The 24,186-nt window shown below is 37.3% G+C and overlaps 1 protein-coding gene across 5 annotated transcripts in view; it reads left to right on the forward strand.

The window, feature by feature from the left end:
* Positions 1-24,186, forward strand: part of KIF13B (kinesin family member 13B) — a 168,480-nt gene that overhangs the window by 131,890 nt on the left and 12,404 nt on the right. For 4 of the 5 annotated variants that reach the window (XM_015585075.2, XM_015585077.2, XM_015585079.2 and 1 more), the window contains 3 exons: positions 1,275-1,386; positions 6,750-6,883; positions 23,141-23,203. In XM_015585075.2, the coding sequence (XP_015440561.1) occupies positions 1,275-1,386; positions 6,750-6,883; positions 23,141-23,203 (309 nt within the window). The remainder of the gene's footprint in view (positions 1-1,274; positions 1,387-6,749; positions 6,884-23,140; positions 23,204-24,186) is intronic. The other variant, XM_015585078.2, reaches the window with a different exon arrangement.

Below are 24,186 nucleotides of genomic sequence, written 5' to 3' on the forward strand. Positions count from 1 at the left end.
GTGAGGTATTTCAGAATTCGTGGTTTCCCAAATCATCTTTTCATGTCTTGTTTTCTTGCTTCCAATGCTAAACATCATATTGTCCTTTAAAATATCAAGTGCTGAGAGAGTTCTTATGGAAAAGTGTTCTCTAAGGTAAACAGCATCCAGATCACTTAGGGATTATTGATTTTATGATCAGTGCTTAGGTCGCTGCTAAAAGCAGATAGGTTTCCAATACATGTTTGAAACCTAAGAGGCTTTTCCACCTCAGTCCATCTTCAGGAGCAGTGAAGAACTTGCTTTGCAGGTGATTACTAATGAAAACCGAAGTCAATGGTAGGGTCACTTCATGTGTGAAATACTAACTTAAACTAATAGATAATACCATTTAACTATAGTGAAAAGGAAGTCAGAGTGATTATCAGAGGATCAAAGGTAACTTAAAGCATTTAAAACATTTGCATCTCACCTCCATTACTTGTATGTAACATTTGGCTGAGGTTTATTCCTTTCCTAGATGGGACTGATGTTAAAAGTGCTATGATGGTATCACTATTTTTATGGCTCACTGCAAGTTTTAGAATGGCAAATTAATCCATCACTTGGCTGGCATTGTTCTAGTATTCTGCAGTAAAATCTCTTTAATGGGAATGTACAAAATAAGTTGAGAGTATAATAAAACTTGTTAATTTAGAGGCTTTCATTATTGGGAACTTGCGATCACTTGGTTTGGACTTAACTGGAACTTATCTGTACTGTCTATTTAAAATGAGAATTGTGGTAATATACTGTTCTAGAATTTTTCCTTTCATGAATGATATGTGAATGGATGGGAAATACACTCCTGGAGAGGAAGGAAGGGTCCCTGATACCACTAGAGTTGTTCCTGGGTTTCAGACGAGAATCTGGAGTGAAAAAGTATTTTGAGACAGAAGAGCAGAAACAGCGTAAGAAGCAGAACGTAAGGGAGGATTTCAGAAGGAATGTGTTAATATATCCGCATTCGTGGGAGCAACCTGATGTAGTAGAAAGAATGTTAGGTTAGAACTGAGGAGCCTAAAAATGGTAAACTAGAGGGAAATGGAAATGTGAGGTATTATTACCAGGGAAATTAATACTATAAAGAAGATGAAAAGTACAAGAGGAAAAATACTTACGTAATCAAATTGACCGTGTCCTGTAAAGGGAATAAAGTGTTGGTAATGTATAGCAGTTTTTTTCATAAATATCTTTAGGTATTTTTTTGTTAAATGATTGATTTGAATCAAAATTTCCAATTTTGTCCCCAATAGGGCCGGTGGGAAAGTCAACAGGATGTGTCTCAAATTGCAGTTTCCAGAGGAGTAGCTCCAGTTGCCCCGCCCATCCCTGATTGTCCACAAAATACCCATTCTCCTGATCCGGGTAAGTTATATTTTTGTTGTCAATCACTCTTATGAAATTTGAGCAGCTTTCAGAAATAGTTTAAATCAGGATTTCCTACCAGGTAACCACCGTCCTCCTGGTCTATCTCTTTTCTTGTCTTAACATGTTGAGTTATATTGATTTTCGAATGTTGGATTTGTCTTGAATTCCTGTGATAAATATCCCTTGATCATTAATGTGTTATCCTTTATATTTGCTTGATTCCATTTGCTAATATCTCGTTAAGGATTTTTGTGTATACGTAATACGATGAATGTCTGTACTTTTTTCGTAATAATGTCTTCCTTAGGTTTTAGTATCATGATTATGTTGGCCTCGTAAGATAACTTGGGAAATTTTTCCTTATCTTTTTTTTTCTGAAAAGGTTTATGTAAACTTGGTACTGTGTCTTCCTTAAATGTTTGATAGGATTCGCCAGTGACACTATCTGGGCCTGGAATTTTCTCTGGGAAGATTTAAAATTATGACTTCAGTTTCTTTAATGTAGGATTATTTAACTTTTTGTATTTCCTTATGAAACAGTTTTCATAAGTTATGTTTTGCAGAGAATTTTCTATTTCATCTAAATTATTAAATTTATTTTCATAAATGTTAGTGTTCTCTATTGCCCTCTTAATGGGATCTATTTTGATAGTCCTTTTTATTCTCCTATATATACTTTTTTTTTTTCTGTTTCTCTTGAAATACTTTTGAGACAGGTTTTCAGTTTTCATAGTTTCTTCACAGAACCAACATTTGGTATTATTTTCTGTTTCATTGATTTCTGTTATTTCTTTTTGCATTTCACAGATTTTGGCATGTGTGCTTTCATTATTATTATATTCAAAATATCTTCTGATTTCCCTGTGATTTATTCTTGGAGCCATGGGTTATTGAGCATGTTAATTCATTTTCATATATCTGCGGGGTATGTTTATTATTGATTCCTTATTTAATTTCATCATGATCAGAGAATAGACTCTTTAATATTTCAGTCTTTTGAAATTTTTTAAAACTGTTCTATCTTGGTGAACATTCTATGTGCACTTGAAAAGAATGTCTATTCTGTTTTGGGGCATAGGGTTCTGGATATATCAGTTATGTCAAGGTGGCTGATAACCTTGTTCAAATTTTCTGTATCCTTACTGATTTTTTTTTTTCAATTTGTTCGATCAGTCACTGAGGGCATTGAATCTCCAAAGATGATTGTGAAAACTGTCTCTTTCCCCGTTAATTATATCAGTTTTTGCATCATTCACTTAGAAACTCTATTTGGGATATACACATTTAGGGTTGTTATTTTTTCCTGACGAAGTGATATTTCTTATTGTGAAGTGTCCCTTTACATCTCTAGTAATACATTGAAATGTGTCTTGCTTGACATTAATACAGCCACATCAGCTTTTCTTTGGCTTATTGTTTGCATGGTGTATCTTTTTCTCAGTCTTTTGTATTTTAGCCTATATCTGTCTTTAAATTAGAAGTGATTTTCTTGTAGACAGACAGCACATAGTTAGGGCTAGCTTTTTAAAAATGTCTAATATGATAACTTCTTCCTTTTAATCAACATGTTTAGTTCTTTTACATCTGATATTATTATGTCTGCCATGTTGCTGTTGGTTTCTCTTTGGCCTTTTTATTTTCTTCTTCACTGTGACTTCCTCTTTGCCTTCTTTTGGTTTAATTGAAAAATATTTTTTAGTGTTTTTTATTTCCTCTTTTGGCTTTTGGGTATACCTGTATTTTTTACTTATTAGAGTCTCTTCTCAAGGACCATACCATACATTCTTAACTGATCACAGTCTACAAATTAATATCACTTCCTACTGCACAAATATAAGAGCCTTGTAACAGAGTAATTCCATTTACCTGTTCCCCACCTGCCCCTTATTTTGTGTTGTTGTTGTTATATCTTTTAAAGATGTTATGAACCCATTTTACAATGTTACTCTTTTTTACTTTAAAATTGCCACTTTTAAGGAAATGAAGAGACTATAGATAATCTTTTCTATTTTCCTTTATGTTTATTATTTCTATCCAATTCTTCCTGAAGACCTTATAGTCGTCTGATGTAATTTCTGTAGCCTGAAAAATATCCTGTATTATTTCTTATTGTACAGTACTCATAGAGCAGAATGATCTCTTTATTTGAGAATATCTTAATTTCACCTTTTTTTTGAAGGATATTTTCTCTAGATAGAGAATTCTGGGTTGATAGTTTGTTTCTTTTAGCACTTCAAAGATGTTACATTATCTTTTAGACTCCTTTTCTGATGAGAATGCAGCCATCATTTCTGTCACCTTTACCCTACACGTAAAGTGTCTTTGCTTTCAAAATTTTCTTCTTCTCCTCCTCCTCTTCCCGCTCGCTCCTCCTCCTCCCCTTCCCTCCTCCCCTCCCTCTTCCTCCTTCCCTTTCCCCACCTCCTCCTCATTTTTGTTAAACAATGATATGCTTAGGTATAGTTTTCTTAGTATTTATCTTGCTTGGGTTTCATCCATGTTATTGGACCTGTAAGTTGAAGTTTTTCAACAAATTTGGGAAATGTTCGGCTATTAGTTCATTAAATTTTTTCCTCTGTCCTTTTCTCTCTTTCTGATTCTTCTGATAATCTAATTATACATGTGTTGGATTGCTTAATATTGATTGCCCAGGTCACAGAAGCACTATTCTTTTTCAACTTTTTAAAAAATCTTTTTATTTTATTCTTGTTTCTTCTGATTGGATAATTGCTTTTGCCATTTACAATCCTGTGTTTAGCATATCCAGGTAACTTTTTATTTCAGTTATTCTTTTCAGTTTTAGAATTTCCACTTTCTTCTTTTTTAAATAGTTTTAATTTCTCTGCTGGTATTCCCTATCTGTATATTTGTTAAGGCCATAGTCTTCTTTATATCTTTGGACCTGTGTATAAAAGCTGCTTTAAAGTTTTCATCTGCTAAATCCAGTATCTGGACCATCTCATGTTCTATTTCTGTTAACTGCTTTTATCTTGACTATGGGTCATATTTAATGAGTTTTGACAAATGTGTTTACCCATGTAACTTACACCCCAGTCAAGATATAGAAGATTTATGTGACTCCAGTTACTCCCCGCAGTCAGCCAGTGTTCTGATTTTAGATTAGTTTTGCCTGTTCTACAATTTCATATAAATGGAATCATACAATACATAATCTTTTTGTGTTTGGTTTCTTTTGCTTAGCATCTCTGTTCAAGTCATACATGCTGCTTCATACATTATATAATCAGTGCTTCCTTGATTTACATATTTACCGCTTTGATCATTATTATTTCTTGTACCTCACCCGATTCTTCTGAGTATAGTTTTTTTTTTTAGTGAATTATATTAATCATAAGTGCTTTTAGCAACCATCTTTTAGTGACAAACTCTTTCTTTTATATGTTAAAGTTTTTATTTTGCTCTCACTCTGAAGAATCCTTTTACTATGGAAAATACCTAGCATACAAAGTAAAAAGAGAAATATGACATGCCCTCAATACCCCCTTCTGATTTCAAAATTATCAGTTCATCACTAGTCTTATTTAGCTGTACTCCCACTACTTCTCCACACCCTATCTTGATGATTTTGAAGAAGATCCCAGGTATTATTTTATCTATAAATATTTGTACATGTATCTCTAAAGCAGTACCCACAATAACAGTTTACTCCTGAGAAAAATGAAAATTAATTTCTAAATATCATTAAACATCTTGTTGATGTTTAGATTTTCCTAATTGGATCAAAAATATCTTTTATGTATTTTGAATGCAAACCCAAGTTTTATACATGGTGATTAGTCGATATGTGTCTTAAGTCTGTTGAATGTATGGGCTCCTCTTTATCTTTTTTCTCCGTCGCAGTGTATTTGTTTCATTGACGTTATCGTTGAAGAGACCAGGTTTTGGTACAGTAGACTGTACGTTCTTATTTTTGCTGGTTACATCCCCATGAGGTTCTTTAAATGTGATTCTCTCTGTCTCCTTTATTTTCTGTAAATTGGTGGGCAGATCTACAGCTCTGGTCAGATTCAGGCCAATTTGAGAGAGGTGTGCGAGGTAGGATAAACGAATGGGTAGTTTTGAGTACTTCCCTCAAGAGACACAGGATGTCTGATTGTCTCTCTTTTTTGTGATATATGCAGCCTTGGATTAATTGTTGGCTAGATCTTTATTTAATTAGAGGTCATCCTCACTCTAGAGTGTTAGTTCAACTACATGTAGAACTCTAGATTGTCCCTAATTTTTTTCTCAGCATTTAGATGATTCTATCTTCTGGCTCTTTATTCATCTTAAATTTATCTTATTTTCTGTTTGTCTCTTTTTTTTCTGTTTGCTTTTCTTTCTTATTTTTGTCTTTCTTACATATTGTTTAACTTTTTAAACTTAGTTTTTACATATCGCTTGACATTATAGCTATCTCTTTGCTTTATTTTTTCAGTTATTGCTCTCATGGTTATAAAATAGCATTACTTTTTCATAGTTTACTTAGAATTACTATATACTACTTTATGTAAAATGTAGAAACCTTACAACTGTATATAGGTTCAGAATTGGAGTCATTTCAGGGGTCAGCGTGAAGAGATATGGGGGTGTCTGTGTACTTCTCTTCAGGCAGTGTGACATACAAATTCCTCAAGTTCTCTTGCTTTTTTAAAAAATAGATGTATCGTGAAGATACAGTGTTTTATCATTTATGACTTGGATTACATTTTCCTAAAAATTTAGTTTTCTTCACTAAGCGGAGGAAATCTTCTATCATAGGCATTATTTGCATGTCTGATCCCAGTGTTTGGTAATTAAGAGCGGGTAAGAATGTGGTCGTTTTAGGACATCTGTCCCTCTCTTGTAAAAAACAACTAAAAACATGACTCTCTCCTTGAAAGGTCAGTTTCATCATCTTCATGCAGTAAATAGCATGGAAAATTAAAGTTGAATAATACATAGTCCCCGACTTTGAAGAGTTTAAAGTATAGATGGAATGCTGTGCATGTGTGTCATCAGCTCTGCGATTTAAAAATGAAAAACCCCATTTTGTTCAAAGATAGAAGTTAGTATTTGAGCCAGTTAGTCACCAGGACTGGGGTTGGATTACCTTTTGCATACTAAAAGGAACACTGGATATTAGAACATTTTAGAGGTACCCTAGTTGCTGCTATATTTAATTAGAAAAGGAAACACCACTGTGTTTGAGTGTAACTCTAATGGTGCTATGTTTTTTTAATATTAATTTTTAAGGCTACTTTTTTGATTTATGTTGTTGTTAGATTTGCTTACAAATGATATTTGGCAAATTTACGGTAAAGAAAATGTCTATGTAATTGTTTTTGTCTTACCTCTTTCCCCTTTAATATTTTTGACAGGATTTAGTGGTCTAGCGGCCTCCTACTTGCATCCAGTAAAATCCTTTGTGCCGCAGATGCCGAAGCTGCTGAAGTCTCTCTTCCCTGTCCGCGACGAAAAAAGGGGCAAACAGCCACCTCCCCTTGCACATCAGGTAAAAGCATCAAGAAAGCAACAGTGAACATTTTCCTAATAGATTGCTGGCAAAACGACACTGTACGTTGCACCGAAGCTGGAGGGGAGGGGGGCAGCGGGGGACAGCGACAATGGTGGCGGGGGCGTTAGAACTGGGCTTTTAGACCTGGTAAAAGCTTGTGATAATTTCTCTTCCACTCTCTTCAGAGATAACAGAGCTGTTTAAACTTATTGACACTCTCAATCCTTTTTGCTTTTAAAAAATGCCAAGTACGCTACTAATGTGATTTATGGTAATATCACTTAGAGCAACAATAGTAAAATTTATGAAGTGCACTTAGTGTTGTTTGTGTATTGCCAAACAGAAAATGTAATTCTATTTTTAATTCTTGATTTCATTTCTTATTTCAAATAATTTTATATCATCACTGCCCTTCTCTCTCAACCTCTTTTGCTTCTACTATGGTTTACCTATTCTTTCACTTACAATATTAAAAGTGATCATTTGTTTTATTTCCCCTTTTTCTTAAAACTCTACCCACCCTTAGAATAAGTTTTAGAGAAAATGTTAAAGGGTTTTCCAGATAATCAGGAAACTGCTCTTATGAAATTGTGAATGGGAAGCCTGTTAGAAATGCAATTTCTAGACTTATTTAGGTGTGAATTCAGCAGAAAATGATAAATGAGGGTTTATTTATACTCATTCAAAAGCACATACAGTGCCAGTTCAGTTGCTGAGTAGGTCTTTTGACATCAGCTTCTTCACATTCACTTAAACATTCGAGTTAAATGCAGGTGAATCCTTGTCTGAGACCTTAACTTTTTAAAAGAATTTTCTAAGTTTATGAATGCATATGCAAGGCGATGGTGTTAGTTTTGTAAGGCTGCTGTGCAGATGTATAATATTTTCAATCTAGCATTATATAAGCATTTACATAAGCATACATGAACACATGTTAGATGAAAACATTGAGATTTTGGAAATCTTTAAATTTAACTAGGCATATGACAGGGGCTTGAAAGTTATCAAAATAAATCTATGACCATGAGAGCTAAAAGAAATAGCAAGTCTAATACTTGGTGAGAGGTGGGGTAGGTAAAATGATTTTTCCAAGGGTTTGTTATTGTACACATTATTCTGCTAGAAACTTCCATTTTCTGTTATTTCCCAAAGCATGAATCATGCACTGTGTCAGAATTTTCATGGTAACTTTTTAAAAAGGTGTCTAAAAAAAATACAGCCTGATTTCATATCCCAAATCCCACCTGGAGGCACCTTATAATCTGCATTTATTTTATTATTATTATTTTTAATTAAGTTATTAGGGTAACATTGGTTAATATAATTATATAATTTTCAGGTGTACATTATAATTTAACATCTGCATATTCTATTGTGTGTTTACCACCCAAAGTCCAGTTTCCTTCAGCTACCATATATTTGATCCCCTTTACCCACCCTCCCTCTAACCCGCAATATTAGACCCCTTTACCTCTCCTCCCCCCGCACCATAATCTACATTTATAAGCAGCCAAGGTGATTCTTATTCACATTAAAGTTTAATAACCATTGTTTTTCAATTGCTTTTTGGTGAAGACAGTTATATACATTAAAGGAGATTGGAATGGCATTAGAAGTCATTGAATCAGCCTATTATAGTTACAATTATTTTTTAAAGTTACTTTGAGTTTTTAATATAGAAAGTCACATCATCTGCTACAATAAGAAATTATTTTTACTGTTTTGACAATAAGTGATTGTTTCTTCTAGAAGAGCAATAATGTGTCAGAAACAAACCTAGAAATTGGAGGATAACTAATTTACCCAATTTAAGGGAGACGATCTTGAAATATTTTGACGAGATCTTAAAGCAGTATTTGTTAATTCAGTTTACTTTCTTTTTGAGCATATATGAGCAAAGATTTTGGAGGAAGTGGTCCCACATGTTTTATGTTTTATAAATAAATAAAAAGATAAATACAAAACTGAACTTAACAAAGATGCCTAATTGTAGAGCTAAAATGATCCAGTTGGTTTGTGAGATCCTCACTTTACTGATGGACCTTTTCTTAAGGTTGCCAGGGAGCTACATCTACATGGTGCCTGCACTCTGTCCTCATCGGACTCGGCCTTCCAGCAGCCTCATGCTTGAAACACTTTCATCTCTAGGCTTCCTTCGGCGGTACCTTTGCTGGCTTCCCTTCTGCTGACTGCTCAGTCGCCGTTTATTCCACCAAGCTGCTAATATTCAGGTGCCCCAGAGCTCTGTCCTGGGCCGCCCTTTTCTTTTTTAAAACCTAATTCTTTCCTTGGGTAGTGTCATTCAGTCCCGTGGCTTTGACTATTTTATACACTGACAATACTCATATCTCCATCTCCAGCCCAGACTTTGTCACTGAGCTCTGGCTTCATGGATCTGATTATTTATTAAACTTCTCTACTTAGATATCAGTTAGGCATTCACATTTTACAAATCTATAACATGACTGTTTGCTTCAGCTTGCAAGTCTGTTTACTCCCAACACACAGAATACTTAGAAAAATACATGACCATCTCGTTATGTAGCACAGACATCCACCTAGTTGCTTATACCTTACAAATAGTCCATCAGTAAAATCGTGTAGGTACCAGCCACTTCCAATCCAGTGACTTCTGGCCATCTCCATTTCTCATCACTCGTCCAGACTACCATCATCCCTTGACTATTGCAGTGGCCTCCCAGTGGGTGTATCTGACACTGTTTTTTGCCTCACAACAGTCTTATCATTTATAGAGTAGCCAGAGTGATCCTTTAAAGCCTTACCTTAGTCCATACTTGAAACTTTCCACTGCTTCTCACTGAAACTGAATAAAATCTGAATTCCTTACTTGGCTGACAGCATCCTCTGTGATCTGGTCCCCTTGACCTTTACTCTTTATTCCCTTTATTCTCCTCTTTGTTCACCATACTAAGCCATATTGGCTGTTTTAGTGTGTGTGTGTGTGTGTGTGTGTGTGTGTGTGTGTGTGTTAATCTCAACAACACACGAAGCTCCTTTTGGTCTTAAGAGTTTTTGTACTTGTCTTTCCTTCCACTTGGACTACTCTTCTCCAAGTCTTTGCATGGCTCCTAGGTCTCTAGAAGAGTGGTTTGTTATTTGAGTGGCTAAGAAAGGCCACTCTAAGGAAGTATGTCTGAGTTTAGAGTGGTCTTCACCAACCAAAGTAAAACAATAGCCTCCACCATATGTGGTACACTATATTACTATGTTTCATCTTTCCCTTGAGAGTTATTGTTATGTCTGTATATTTATTAATTATCTGTCCTCTAGAATGTAATCCTTGAAGGCAGGGGCATAGTCAGTAACAAAAGGTCTATCAGTTGACTGACCATGACATATATACAGATTATAATATTAGTTTGTATGTACCAAGTGTCATACAGTGGTATAAAGAACTATGTTTACAGTTTAGAGGTGAGAGAATCACATCTGAATGGGAATTTGAAATATCAAAACATATTCATGAACTTTCTTTCCTAGATTGATTTAAGGTATACTAAAGAACCATTCTTAAATGAGAGAAAAACTTTAGCTTATTGTTTTGTATTTAGTTGATCAAAGATGCTTATGTTCATTTCATTTTTACTATCTCTGATAAAGCTCTAAAAGAAATAAATTATAATTTTAAATGACAATATCAATAACGAGGTTCCATTACTTGGACCACTTTAATTATGCTTTAAGTTTTTACCTCCTGAGTGAGATTTCATCCTTACAAATGGTACACTTCAGTGCCAGTGGAGTTTCAAAGTAACAGCAACAGGAACAATGTTATGTTGGCTACTTTAGTGTTTCCCAATTTTTTTTTTTACTTTAATGGCATCCCATTCACTTGAGAATCGGATTCAATAGCGAAAAGTTGAGGTTCTTACTTTTTTTGATAACCTATTCTACCCCTCCTTGTGGAACCTCCAAGTCTTCTCTGGAAAAAGTTGGCTTATTTCCAACCAGTCTTTGCCTCAGAGTTTTCTCTGCTATTACTCAGGAGTTAAAGGGAGGGGAGGTGGAGGTTCTGTGCTCTCTCGGGCTACTCCAGCTATAGATTAGTCAACTATATCTCATATAATTAGTGTTTTGTGATTTTTCAGTTGTCTTGCCAGGGTCTTGCTTAAACTAGGGAGCCCAGAGGTGATACAGTAACCCCTACTCTTGAAAATAGTACAACTATTATTACCTTCCTCTTCTAAATAATGTACTTCTACCAAAGTAGCATATGATTGCTTTTTTTTTTTTTTAAGGCGGTTATTAGCTCATTGTGCTTCTGGTCATTAACATTCTCTTTCATTTTCCTGTTTATTTGTTTACACTCTTGTCAATGAGTTCTCTTCTGTTATTATGTTTAATCGATTTGTAAAAAAAATAAGGAACTTTAGATTTGTTTCTAAAATTTCGTATTTTGATTTCATTTTAACATTTCTAGGATATCAAGATTTTTTGAGTGATTATTTATAAAATACATGCATTCTAGCTATCATCTGCAAACTTTCTAAGGGCATAATGTATCTACATTTGAGTGATAAACAAAATATTGAACATTATAGGGCAGAAGAGAGGACCCTGTCATATGCAACTAGAGGTCACCCCTTCAAGTCAGAGTGACAGATGAACACATTTCAGCTCTACACACATATTCAGTAACTTCCATCTCCAATCCACATTTCATTCTCTCTCTACCAAAGAGATTAATGGGAGATGTTGTTGGTTAAATGGAAATCCTCTGTATCACTAACCTAGTTAGCCTGAAACGAAAATGCATACCGACGAGCATTCTAGATCACCCTTTTCACGGCCGGGGTATGCTATAGCTCTGTGTGAAGTCTAATGGTATGACTTACTAGTAGCATAAAGAAATACACAAACACTCTGAACCTTGCTCTCATTTTGATTCTGTTTTTTTATTTGCTGCTAGTACTTTGTTAGGATGCTAATTTCAGAGGCCAATATAAATAATGATTAAGTAATAATAACAGACTAAAAAATGTGTAGGTTTCAGAATATCATCAGAGATAGAACCCAGAAAAATAGAAGTCAGTACACACACCTAAAAGGAATCTGGATCAATTCTACAGTGTAGGATGGGATAAATATTGATATCAACATTGCATAAAACTTAGAGACAATAAGTCAATAATAACCTTGCTTAAGACTTATAATGTGAAACAGCACAGAAAACAAACAGAAATCCCCAGATGGTTTGAGTATCAACAGAGACAGTACATGGTAACCAAAGCGACCACGTGTAACAGCATGCTCTCGTTTGCACCGCACCCACACCCTTCTCTCGCCATCATTCCTAAAGCCATTTCTCTCTCCATTTGCCACCTAAGTATGACGAAAGATATTAAAACTTCTTCCTTTTTATGTGTCTGTCCCAGTTTAGTTCGAAGACTTAAAACTCTTCTCTGAAACAGAATAACAGTCACCTAATAGTGTACCTAAACACTGCCCCCGGGTTCTCTTCGGCATAATTAGACTGCACTTAGATTCTTGCACTCGGTTCTGGATTTGTTACTATTAGAAATCCACTGACCAACTGGAATTATTTCAGAGAATAACATCAGAAATGATTTATGAGGAAAGATTAAAGGAGTTATTTATAGTTTAACCAAACAATGACTGAGAGAGCCGGCTGTATAAGCATTCAAGGCAGATCAACACCAAAGGCGGGGAGAGTTGTATAAGGCTGGGGTGGCATGAAAGGCATAGAATGACAGAAATGAAATTAATGAAGGGAATGGTAACAACTGCGAATAAGCGAAATGATTTATAGATAGCAGGGTACTCTTAAAAAAACAACAACATGGGATTTCTGTCTCTTCTATTTTTTAAAAATAAGATTTTGAGAATATAAAAACAGTCCAGGTAAGAACTGAGGAATGGAATAGGTGCTGTTTCTACCACTCATGCCTCATATTTTCATTGTTAGGTGGAAGGAGGCAGAAGTTGTGTAAGGAAGGAGCGATTATTATCAAAAAAGTACTTTTAATCAGTGTGTCCTTGACATTTTCAAACAAGAATGTTCAGTTCCCTCCCTCACACAAAGATACAAACATACAACCACAGTGAAACTCTAATAAAAGAATTGATGTTTGTTAACTTGTTCTTTGGGGTCAGCTGGTTCTCAGATCAAGATGCTGTTTTTTTTGGCATTATATTTCAATATTTGAAAAGATTCATGGATCTTTTCTTGTAAGGTAGAAGTTAACAGTTTATTTGAAAGATTTAAAAACGAAGATTCTTATATTTTACAAAATCTTTTGGTTTGACCATACTCATAAAGATTTATGTTTCTCATCTTTATGGAGATTTGTTTTTGTTTATAATCAATATCTGTCTGAGTCCCAGAAATGCAAAGACACTGCGCTGGAGGAGGTGACAGCTGACAAAATTGCTGTCTTTGACCTTCTGATGCAAGTTTAGTAACTAATCTGGAAAATAATGAACTGCAATTAATGAAATCTGTACTCATATTCAAGTGTGTTTCTCAGACAGCACATAAAATAATTGAAAGAACTTCCTGCTCTCTAATTAGTTAGATTGAATTAATTTGGCATAATAGCTTTTTTCATGTATCTAGAAGTTTGTATTCAGACGAAGCTATTTATATACTTCAAACATAAAGACTCCAGTGGCATCTTAGCTTTGTCTATGGAATTAAAGAGTTAATGCTCAGATCTAATGTCCACCATCTAATGTATAGTCACATTTCCAGCCTGTCTTTGTTTCACTGTCTGCCCCTTTTCAGTGTCCTGACTTTGCTTAGGATGGCCTTGTCAACCGCAGGGGGTTTTCTCCAGGTTCGGCACAGCTTCCGGTGTGGTAGGTAGACAAAGCCTTGAGAGAGCAGCACCCTGCACATCGCTGGTGCTAATGGAAAAGATGCTTGTATAGTTATTTCATCTTTCATGTCAGTGATCTTTCCATATGTAAAATGAGAAAAAAACAGCTACGTACGAGTCCTGCCCTTGTGCACGAAGATGCCGTTTTAGGCTACTTCATACTTGGGCTTCCTTGATGAACCAAACCACGTAAATGCGTACCCTGTGATTTGATTAAGGGTTCATCATCTTAACAAACTCACGCTAGAAAAAGGATTGAGCCTCATTTTCTAGCCTTCAGTTTTCCTTAATTGTTCACGTTCTTTAAAAATAATGTATGTAAGCATTTTTTCCTGTAATGTAGTTCCACACATAATAAATATATTTGGATATGATATGCTACATTTAGTTGTTCTCGAATTAACAAAAGGGGAGTTTGCAAAGGCATAGAGTGCAGACTTCTTTTAAAACTTAAGTCAAGTGATTTCTGTTCAGTTGCTCTAGGGATGAATTCTTAGGCACTCTTACTACTGGTAGAAGACTTTTACCTCCATTTTAGTTTTTCAAAATCATAACATTTTACTGTCTATCTTTGCCCCAGAAATGTATGGAACTCTATTTATATAGTTAGAGTTACTAAGTAAACAAAGTTGTCTTCAGAGCCAGGATTAGTAGCTGATCTGAAAAATAATGAAAATATAGTTTCGGAGGCAGTAGAGAAGTTGATTGCCGACCATTTTTCAGGAATTTTCATTGTATGCTTTAGTATAATTTTATAGATCAAGGATTGGCAAACTTTTTTTATAAAGGGCCAGACAGTATTATCTTAGGCTTTGCAGGCCATGCATGCGCTGTCAAAACTTGTCATAGCCAGTACTAAGCAAACGAGTCTGGTTGCATTTCAATAAAGCTTTATTTATAACCCTGAAATTTAAATTTCATGTAATTTTTACATGTCACAAAGTATTCTTTTATTTCAACAATTTAAAAGTTAAGCTTATAGGGCAATTTAAGCTTATAGGGCATACCAGGCTGGTGATAGCCTAGATTTAGACCCTATTATTTGATTTTTAGATTAACAAATATTATATGTTTTAAGTAACATAGACACTTGGAAAACAACCATTATTTTGAGTAAAGTAAATATTGCATCTTTGTTTTAAAAAAATAAATTATTTTTTATATCAATATTTAAGTTTTAACAATTATCATGTAGAAGTTTAACAAATAAACTAGCTAAATTCTAAAATAAAGAACTGTATCTTTTCTGACAACTCCAGAAATATCAGTATTTATATTTTTCTATATGCACTACCTCTAGTAAGTTAAAGTAATGCATATATATTGAAATAAAGTTTATTTGGATGGTCTTATTCACTTTTATCCACTAATAAAATAGGTTACCTCTTGATAGAAGAAATGGGCCTTTTTAGTTTTTTGTGTAATTAAAATTAAATAGGAATACTGGGTATTAGACCCCGAGTGCCTATTTCTGAGGAGCAGAGGAACTATGTTTGATTTTACCCATGATGTATCCCCAGCTCCTGGCACAGAATATAGTAGGTACCTGGCACATGTTTGTGAAAGCGTAGATTAATAAAACCTAAGATGCTTTGTTTAAAAGAAAATAAATGTATCCTGAATGGCTTTGGGACTGATAAACATGAGTAGAGAGTTTAGATTATTTTAGATCAGATATAATTGCTGATTGTTTAAAAATGTGCACATGGTAAGCCAGCCTAGAGATATCTGATGGTAACACACAGCATTCCAGTGATTCTCATGGCCGTGATCCTCTGCAAATGTGCTGAGTGTTCACTGTTTGCCGGGGGTTTCATCTGCCCCGCTCAGCAACAGTGCCGAGTCGTGAGATCGGTGCTGTCTGATAGAACAAGAATGGCAGCCACACGTGCCATTTTAAATTTTTAGTAGCCACATTTTAAAAAGTAAAAAGAAACAGGTCAAATTAATTTTAATAATATAGTTACTTAACCCAGTATGTTCATAATATTGTCATTTCATCTGTAATCAGTATAAAAAACTTACTGAGATATTTCCATCTTTTTTTCTGTACGGTCAGGTTTGTATTTTACATTTCTAACACATCTCAATTAGGAGACTAAATTTTTGTCAGAAATACCTGATCTGCATTTAGAATTCATAAAGTTGAAAAAATAGATCTATGTACCCAGGCTGTTTCATATATACTTAAGAGCACTTTAATCTAAAAAATTTTATATATTATTAAAATTAAATTTTTTTTTTCACTTCTGTCACCCTAGCTGCATTTCAAGTGCTCAGTTACATGTGTGGCTAGTGATTGCCATGTTGGACAATGTGGAGTTAAAGGGTAATATTAGATGCAGAGTTAAATATTGAGGAAAATGAGACAGGTAGGTTAAAGCACTTCTAAGGTTATAGAACTTAGTGAGTGGCAGAATTGAGATATATATTCAAGAAGCAAAATTTAACTCACAGTTATGGTCTTAAGAGATTTCACTGTATTTTATTAAAAATAGCAAATGATTATATTTGTGAAATGAATAAATCTATAAAGTATTTGAAGGAGAGACTGGTCAAGCCATGGCAATACACCGAGTAGGACTTATCTATATTTCCTTTTCTTGACTATTCCTTTCTGAAAAAATTATCTATAGGCAATGGGGGGAATTATTGACAGTTTTAAAGCAGGAGAATGACATGGGCAAATTTGTATTTTGGAAAGCTGCTCTGGCTGCAGTTTGGAAAATGTATTTGAACTGGAAGAATCTATTGAAGTGTATGCAAACACCTCATGAAGGATTGTCATATTGGTTAGAAAAACAAAGTCACCTTCTCATGCTTGACAATTTGATACCTTAAGGTCATTGATTGAAAGGGGCATGTGGCAGGTAGGGTAACAGTGGGCTCTGATGGGAACCAGCTGGTGACCACCTGTCATCCTCTCTGGGTGGTATCACTTAGAGAATTCATATGGACTGGATTGCCACCTTCCAGATCTGCAAGCCCAAAGGTGATCAGATTTACACAAAGGACTGATGGATCAATTCGAATGCTGTTATCATTTAAAATGAGAAATGTAACTGCCAGATGGACAGAAGTGCTGGCGTCACCACAGCTAAGACACTCTCATCTAGATTACCCCAGAAAGCCAGAGTATAGATCAGAAGGGTCCGCCATGAGCGTGGGGAGCTGGCTGTGCGAACCAGTTACGGAAGGCATCAGTCGATGAGAGCGTAAGTGCTCGTCTCTGGCCAGTGCCGGGTGCCTCCGACCAGCTCCCCGCTTGTGACTTTTCAGTTCCCGTTCTTCCAGCCTAACTGCCCTGCCTCTGATTAGCGTAACCTTTAAAAAACATGTTTATATCGATCGGGTTTGCTGAGTCTTGATCTTTAGGTAATTGTACATGTCTGATTTTATCCATTGTTTATTACTTTTATCAGAACATAGAAGATTAGGAAGCATTTTGTTTACATGCCCCGCCCCTGCCTTGCTCTGTTTCTTATATGTTTCTCACTTTAGCAGCATGAAAATCAAAGATTGGCTGGTGGTTATTTGTAGCAAAAGTTAATTTTATATCTCTCGTTGTATACTCCTATGCTTAGATTTATTTATTTATATGATTAAAAATTATCGGGATAACATTGAGCAGTGAAATCCAATAAGTTTCAAATGTACAGTTCAACACTATGTTTCATATATTGCATTGTGCGTTTACTGCCCATAGTTAGATTTCTTTCTTGGATTTAAATGATTGGTTAGAATCATTTAAAAAAAAAAAAAGATAAGATCATATTAACTTAAGAACCATTGGACAGAGGGAAGTGGGGAGAGGGGAGGTAGACAGGGTAAAGGGGGTCAAATATGTGGTGACAGAAAGAAATCTCATTGTGAGAGGTGAACACACAGTGTAAAGTGTACAGCTGAAACTGATTGGATTTTGTTAACCAACGCCACCATTAAAAAAATAAATAAATAATTGTTTTCAAAAGAACCATTAGAAATGACACTTAAGAATTTATCAAATTCAGGGTAAAGTGTGATTATTAGGAAGGGTTCCTTTTCAAACAAAAAAAATAATGCAACAGAAAATTCACTGTTTTTGAACAAAGTGTTTATCTTTTCCTTCAACTGATATCTCTTCTCTACCTACCTGTATGCCCAAATTTCAGAATGTCTATTCTTTTCCAAACCCTATGTACTGTACAATTACAGTTACAACTATAGGCTTTCTTCATGCACCTAAGTAATTCATTCATTCACTTATTTGTTTATTCATTCAACAACATTGTTATTGTTTTATTGAGAATACAGAGATGAATGAAATTTAATCCTGCCTTTCAGAGAGCTTGATTTGGAGGAGCTCCCTCAGAGAGACATAAACATAAATGGGAGAATGTTGTAGATGTTATAATATGTGTATGTCTGGGGATGACACACTGAAAGCAGTGAGCATTTTTACCTGCAATTTCAGGAAGACTGGATCATGCTTGGGCTGAAATCACTTAAAAATGAATAAGTATTCACCAGGTGGAACAGGACCCCCCAGGGGAAGGGACTGTGAGAGGAAGCCTTTGGCAAAGCAGCGTATTCAGGAAGTTCAGAGTGGATTAGCATAACAAGTGATGGAAGGCCACAACCTCAGGGAGAGGCGAGGGTCTTTCATGTCATGCCAAGGAGTTAAAACTTTATTCTTCTAGGCAAAGGGGTCTCCAAATTAGTTTTTATGCCTAGTTATAAAATTCTGAGCTAATCTGCCCGATTTTCATTCATGTGGCATATGAAAGCCAGAGTTAAAAAAAATGATATGATATGAGAAGTCACCATCATCTTTCCCCTGAAATACTTCCAAACAGTTCTGATACCTGTAACTGACTCATCTATTGTTTTAACAGTGCTCCATAGACAGTGTAATTGCAGGTTCAGCTGGCGCTTGAGAACTCAGTCCTTTTCCATCTCTGTCACTAACTCACTGGGCAACCCTAATGCATTTAACCATTAGGTAAATATCTCTGAGCCTTGGTTTCTGTGGTGTGAAATGTAGATAATTATACTTATATTCGCTTGCCTCATGGGACTTCTCCTTAATATTTATAGCTGCAAAATACTTTGCAGTCATTTTTATTAATAGTTACCAGATGTGTCGTAAGGATTAATGAGCTTCTGATCTGAAATGTTTTGAGCTTCTGAAATAGGAGGCAACTGCCTGCACAGGGGATATGTAAAAGAGCATTAAAATGCAAACAATACACATTTGGAAATTTGAGCCATTATGTGTGAAGGACAAATGGCACACTTAAGATTTCGGTATACCTTGTAGTATTTTTGGTACCCTTAATAAGGTTGCCGAATTCATCACAGGCCATTGCCAAATATAGAAAACTAAGTACCCCTTAACCCTGCACATACCTATTTCTGCTGATACCACCCTTTACCCTTCTCCCTGTCGCCCATACGTCCTGGGCATCACATTCGACTCTGTTTCTCCTGCCTCCACAGCCACTTGTTTCCACATGTTCAGTAGCCTCCTTCATACATCTAGATTTTTTACTTCTATTTCCTTTTCTTTTTACCATCCAAATTTTGGCTCTTATTAGCTCTGCACCGAACCATTAAAGCAACTCTTTAATTGATTTCTCTGTATTTAGTATCTCCCCTATTTAAGGGTTAATCTTTTGTAAGCATAGTTCTTATTACGGCTTCATTCAGTAACCTTTGATAGTTCTTTATTGCCTGTGAAAATCAGCCATACGCTCGCTCACAAGGCCTCCTCCACAAGGCCCTAACCTTCCTTCCCTCTGCCCAGTGCTCGTCAGTCTAGATCCTTCTCTCTCCACCAAGACCTCCTAGAAAATGGAGTAGCTTTTCCCAGGGCACAGATGTGAGTAGAGGGAACACCAGACATAAAGTGGCTCTTTTGCCATCCTGACTTAGTCATGCCATTCTTCATGTTTGAAATGTCCCCTTGCCCCGGGAGATGCCATTGTCTTCAAGGCCCGTCTCAGAGTAAAATCACCCTCATGAAGGTATTCTCGGCCTGTTCCATTATGATCCTTTCCTCCTCCATATTGTTTCTGCTTTTGAAACATCCATTCTAGTGACTATCCTGTTCCGTGACAGTTTAGTTATTTACATATGACCTTCCCACAGACGAGAGTGCCGGTCTGTTGAGAGTAAAGCCCATGTCTTTCTGATTGTTGTGCTGTCCACAGCACTTCTTGCAGTGCCTCATGCGCTCCGGGTCCTAATAAGTGTTCATGGAACTGAATGTGTACACTGAATCACAGCCCCAGTTGCCTTCTTCATGTAGGGCAGTATCACGGAAAAATATGAAAAAATAGACAAGGTCCCGTGGTGAATCCCTAAGTACTCGCCACCTAGCTTCAATAAAAGTTAACTCATGGCTGATCTTATACATCTATACCCCCACTCTCTTCAGCACCACCTTTTTTTTTTTTCATTAAAAAATTTTCAATTTCAGTTGACATTCACTATTATATGAGTTCCAGGTATACAGCATAGTGGTTGGACATTTTTATAACTCAGGAAGTGATCCTCCTAATAAGTCTTGTACCACCTGACACCATACTTGGTTATTACAGTATTATCGACTGTATTCCTTATGCTGTACTTTATACCCCGTGACTGTTTTGTAACTGCTGATTTGTAGCATGTGCCTTTCAAACATGCTCTGTTGGAGAAGTACATTCCTGTGATTCCCACTTGTCCAGAGTTGGTGTCCGGCAGCCACGACTACCTCCTTCCCATGGAGGGAGGCACCATGAAATCACTAGAGCGTGAACAGAGAAGCAGGTGTGGTCAAGGCATTGCCTTCACACTGAGAACCCACTCAGACCTGGTCTAATCTCGTTTTTGACTCTGTTTTTAGCCATTTTAGATGTATCTAATCATCCAGTTTTCTGGTTCATACTTTACTCGAATGGTGGGGGTTGGGTGGCATCTTTATGAAACACGTTGCCTGATTAAGAAGTGGTTATCGAGAGTGAGTGATGGTGACAGGACACTTGTGAGGGGTAGACATGAGGTTTTCGGCTTAGTAGCCAGGAGCCATGAAGTCAGGGCCCAAGAGCCCTGGCACCAGGAAGCTCCTGTGGTCACTGGATTCCAGCATGGTGTCACATTCAGTCTGGTCCTTTAATTCATTTCAGCTAATATTTTTAAAGCATTTACTGGAATTTTTAAAATTACTCTGAGTCATAAAGAAAAGTGTAAATTATGTTTCTATGCTTTATTTAGGAGGGCAAGAATTATATCATCTTAGAAGAGGTTTCATTCTTGGTGGTTATAGTTTCATCGTTGATGGGATTTTTGTTTTTATACTTTAAGAGGGAATGTTCATCTCAATCTTATCTATTTTAAATAAGATCCAACTGAAAAATATAAGTACTTTGGAGTTCAGACTTAAGAAGCCTTTACTAAGAAATATGCTTTGGACACCTTTTCCTTTGTGGGGAACTTCAGATGATATGGGGAAAAGTAAGCAACAGCTAGTGGCCCCTGCATCCACGGACCATTGCTTGCTTGCAAGTAACTCCATTGCCAAGGAGTTGACAGCAAAGGGAAAGGGAGGAAGAACCCGGAGGTGCTGTGCGAGAGGGAAGGAGTGACGTGTCACGGGAGTTGAGGGGAGAGACTTTCCTGGTCAAGAAATTGAGGGAGAAGCTAGAGGCCCTCATGTGCGATGGCCTTGCTGCCGCCAGGGTGCTCTCCCTCAGTCTGTTCTGTTGGCCACTCACACTGTCTTTCTTAAACGTAACTGATTCTCACTCTTCGACCTTTAACCCCCAGTGACTCCCCGGCATTTGCAGGGTACGGTGTATATTCCCTTCACGTATCCCTAGGTCCTCTCACCCCTTTAGCCTTATCTCTTACCTGTTCCTACTTAATCACCTCTTCTCTGCCTCTTCTCAGATCTTCTCACAGTCTCCTTACCTTCTGCAAAACTAATTCCTTCTAGCACTTTTCTCCCAAAGGCAGCACCAAGGCATGATTATTATGGTGCCCTCTGCAGAAATGTGGTTGTTTGGTGCTGTGAACTCAGGTCACCACCACCCTAAGTGAGCCATTTTGTTCCAAGTGGGCTCTTCTCTGTTCAGTTAAGAGTCTGGGCTGCCCTACAGGAAGCAAGACTTTGCCGTCCAGCCTTGGTGTCTGCAGACTCTGTCTTGACAGCGTAGGGACCTCAGACACCCAGATACGCCCTGGGAGGGCCTAGAGTGCTTAGGGCCAGAAGAAGGGAAACGGGAAGGTAAGGAATCTGCATCTGTAGGCAATGTAGGTCAGAGACAGTAGGTCAGTGAGCAGCAGCTGCTGTTCCTTGTGGACTGAACAAGAGCAAACTCTGACACCCAATTTCGACGACTCTTGTAAGAAAGGACTAGGAGTGTTTGTTCAGCCGGGATGGAGCCCTCTTAGAACTGTGCATCCAGAGATCCAGACTCTTGCACTGGAGCAGGGAGACCTGGGAAGGAGCCAGAGGTTGCTTGAGGGTATAAAGGCAGAAGTGGTTTCTTCAAGATAGTCACTTCTGCCATTGGAAGCTTAGCAGCCAGTAAATTAATTTCTGATTCCTTCCTCACAGTTCCAGCTTCTTCCTCTGATATCCCTTTTCTTTATCCTGGTACTAATTATTTTATTCTTTTTTTTTAATGTTGAATGATGTGTCCATAAGTAGCAGAGTCCTTTTTCATGATGTTACCCATACCCATTATGCAGGCTTGTGCCACCTCACACCTGCTCTGTTGCAATCAGTGATTTGCCTGCCGTAGTCTTTAAATATTTCTCCAGTCAGTTTGCCTTCCACCGCCAGATCAGTCTTCTCGATCCTCTGCTTTCTCTGCTCAGGCATCTGTGATGATTCTAACCACGTTACCTGATTAGGTTAGTTTCAGATACCAGAGTCTCTCTCCACGTATCTATCCTGCTCTATCTTCCGCCCCAGAATTGGGCTCCAGCCAGAGCGGCTTCTTACTCCTCCTCCTGTGTCTGCACTCACCGGGCCTCCTTTTGCACCGTGAAGCCTTTCTTGATCTTTCCTGTCCCAATAACCTCTCTCTGTAAAGTCCTGTAGCGTTCGTACATACAAGCACAGCCCTTGATTAACGCATGTCACGTGTGAATGGAGAGAGAGCCTGACATGTGTGAACCTGCCATGTGCATTACTGGTTTAGCGTGTGTCTTGTGTTGCTAGCTGTGGAGTAGGCCTCTTGCTATGCTCCTTGTTTCTTCCATTTCCTTGCGTGACGCTCCTAGTGCTTGGCATGCCTGACTGTAAGAACTGTTAGAATTCCTGAAGCTGACGGGCTCTCCAGTCTATTCAGTTAAAACCTTCCCTGGTTATCTCTGCTCTGCTCCTCTTGATTTTTTATGCCCGCCCGTTCACTTGTTTTCTCAGCCGGTGCCCCGAATCACGGTGCAGTCTGCCCTTCCAGATTTGGGGACAACCAGGATGGCAGAGGTGAGTTAGTCCAGCCAGGGGTGGCGCCTTTGCCGATGGCTGCCCCACATACAGTGGGTGGCCCCGATGCTATAATTGTTGAGTCCACGCCCGTGGTTTTTTATTTTAGGGTTCCCGTGTTGATAATTAACCATAATATAGGCCACTGTCTTCTCCCTCTATATTTTCCTTGTTACACTTTGCTATTTTCAACTTGTTAATCATATGATTGCTAAACTTTTAGGTGCTTGACTGCTAATGTAGTCTGCTGCTTTAATAGCCCACTGCTAGGCAAAGGCGATTTCTATAAACAGAACGATCTCCTTATTCTAAGCGTTTGCTTAATTCTCAGTTTTACATTTCATTCTGATTCATGATATCAGCGTGAAAAGACTAATGCGAAGCTGGGGAGAAAAATAGTCTCTTATGATCTCCCCCAGATGAACAGCACTTCTGATCTTATGAATAGCAAATCTATTTTCTCCCACTGTGTGCTCATTCTCTTAGGAAATGCTATGTCTTCATAGGAAAATTGTATTTATTAAAACAAGAGCAAAAAAAAGGCCAAATAATTTGAAAGAAAATTCAGACCTTCATGAATTCACTCCTTTCTGAAAGGCCCTTTTCAACCCAGTACACCTTGGTGTTCACGAATTTAACTGAAGATAATACCCTGATCCCCTCTCTCCCCCATGTGTAGTGTTTATTATTTTGCTGAGGCAGGACTGGGGCCCCAAGGCCAGTGGGACAGAGTGAGACCAAGTCCCTTACGGGTGAAGGAAGCTCACCTGCCAGGCCTCTGCAGCTCAGGGCAGCCTTGCTGCTCATCGTGGTGGTTTTCTCAAGTCTGGGCTTTCACAGTGGTCCCTAGAAATGTCAGTGGTAAGGGCATAACCCAAAGATGGCAGATAGGTTTCCACTCACATATCGACTCCAGTCAAGTGGGAGCGGCTGCCTGCGGTGCAGTAGCGGCAGGAAGCTGAGGCTGCCGGCTTCGGCTCAGC

The sequence above is a fragment of the Pteropus alecto genome, unplaced genomic scaffold (assembly GCF_000325575.1).
Source record: "Pteropus alecto unplaced genomic scaffold, ASM32557v1 scaffold50, whole genome shotgun sequence".
In the NCBI taxonomy this organism is placed as follows: Eukaryota; Metazoa; Chordata; class Mammalia; order Chiroptera; family Pteropodidae; genus Pteropus; species Pteropus alecto.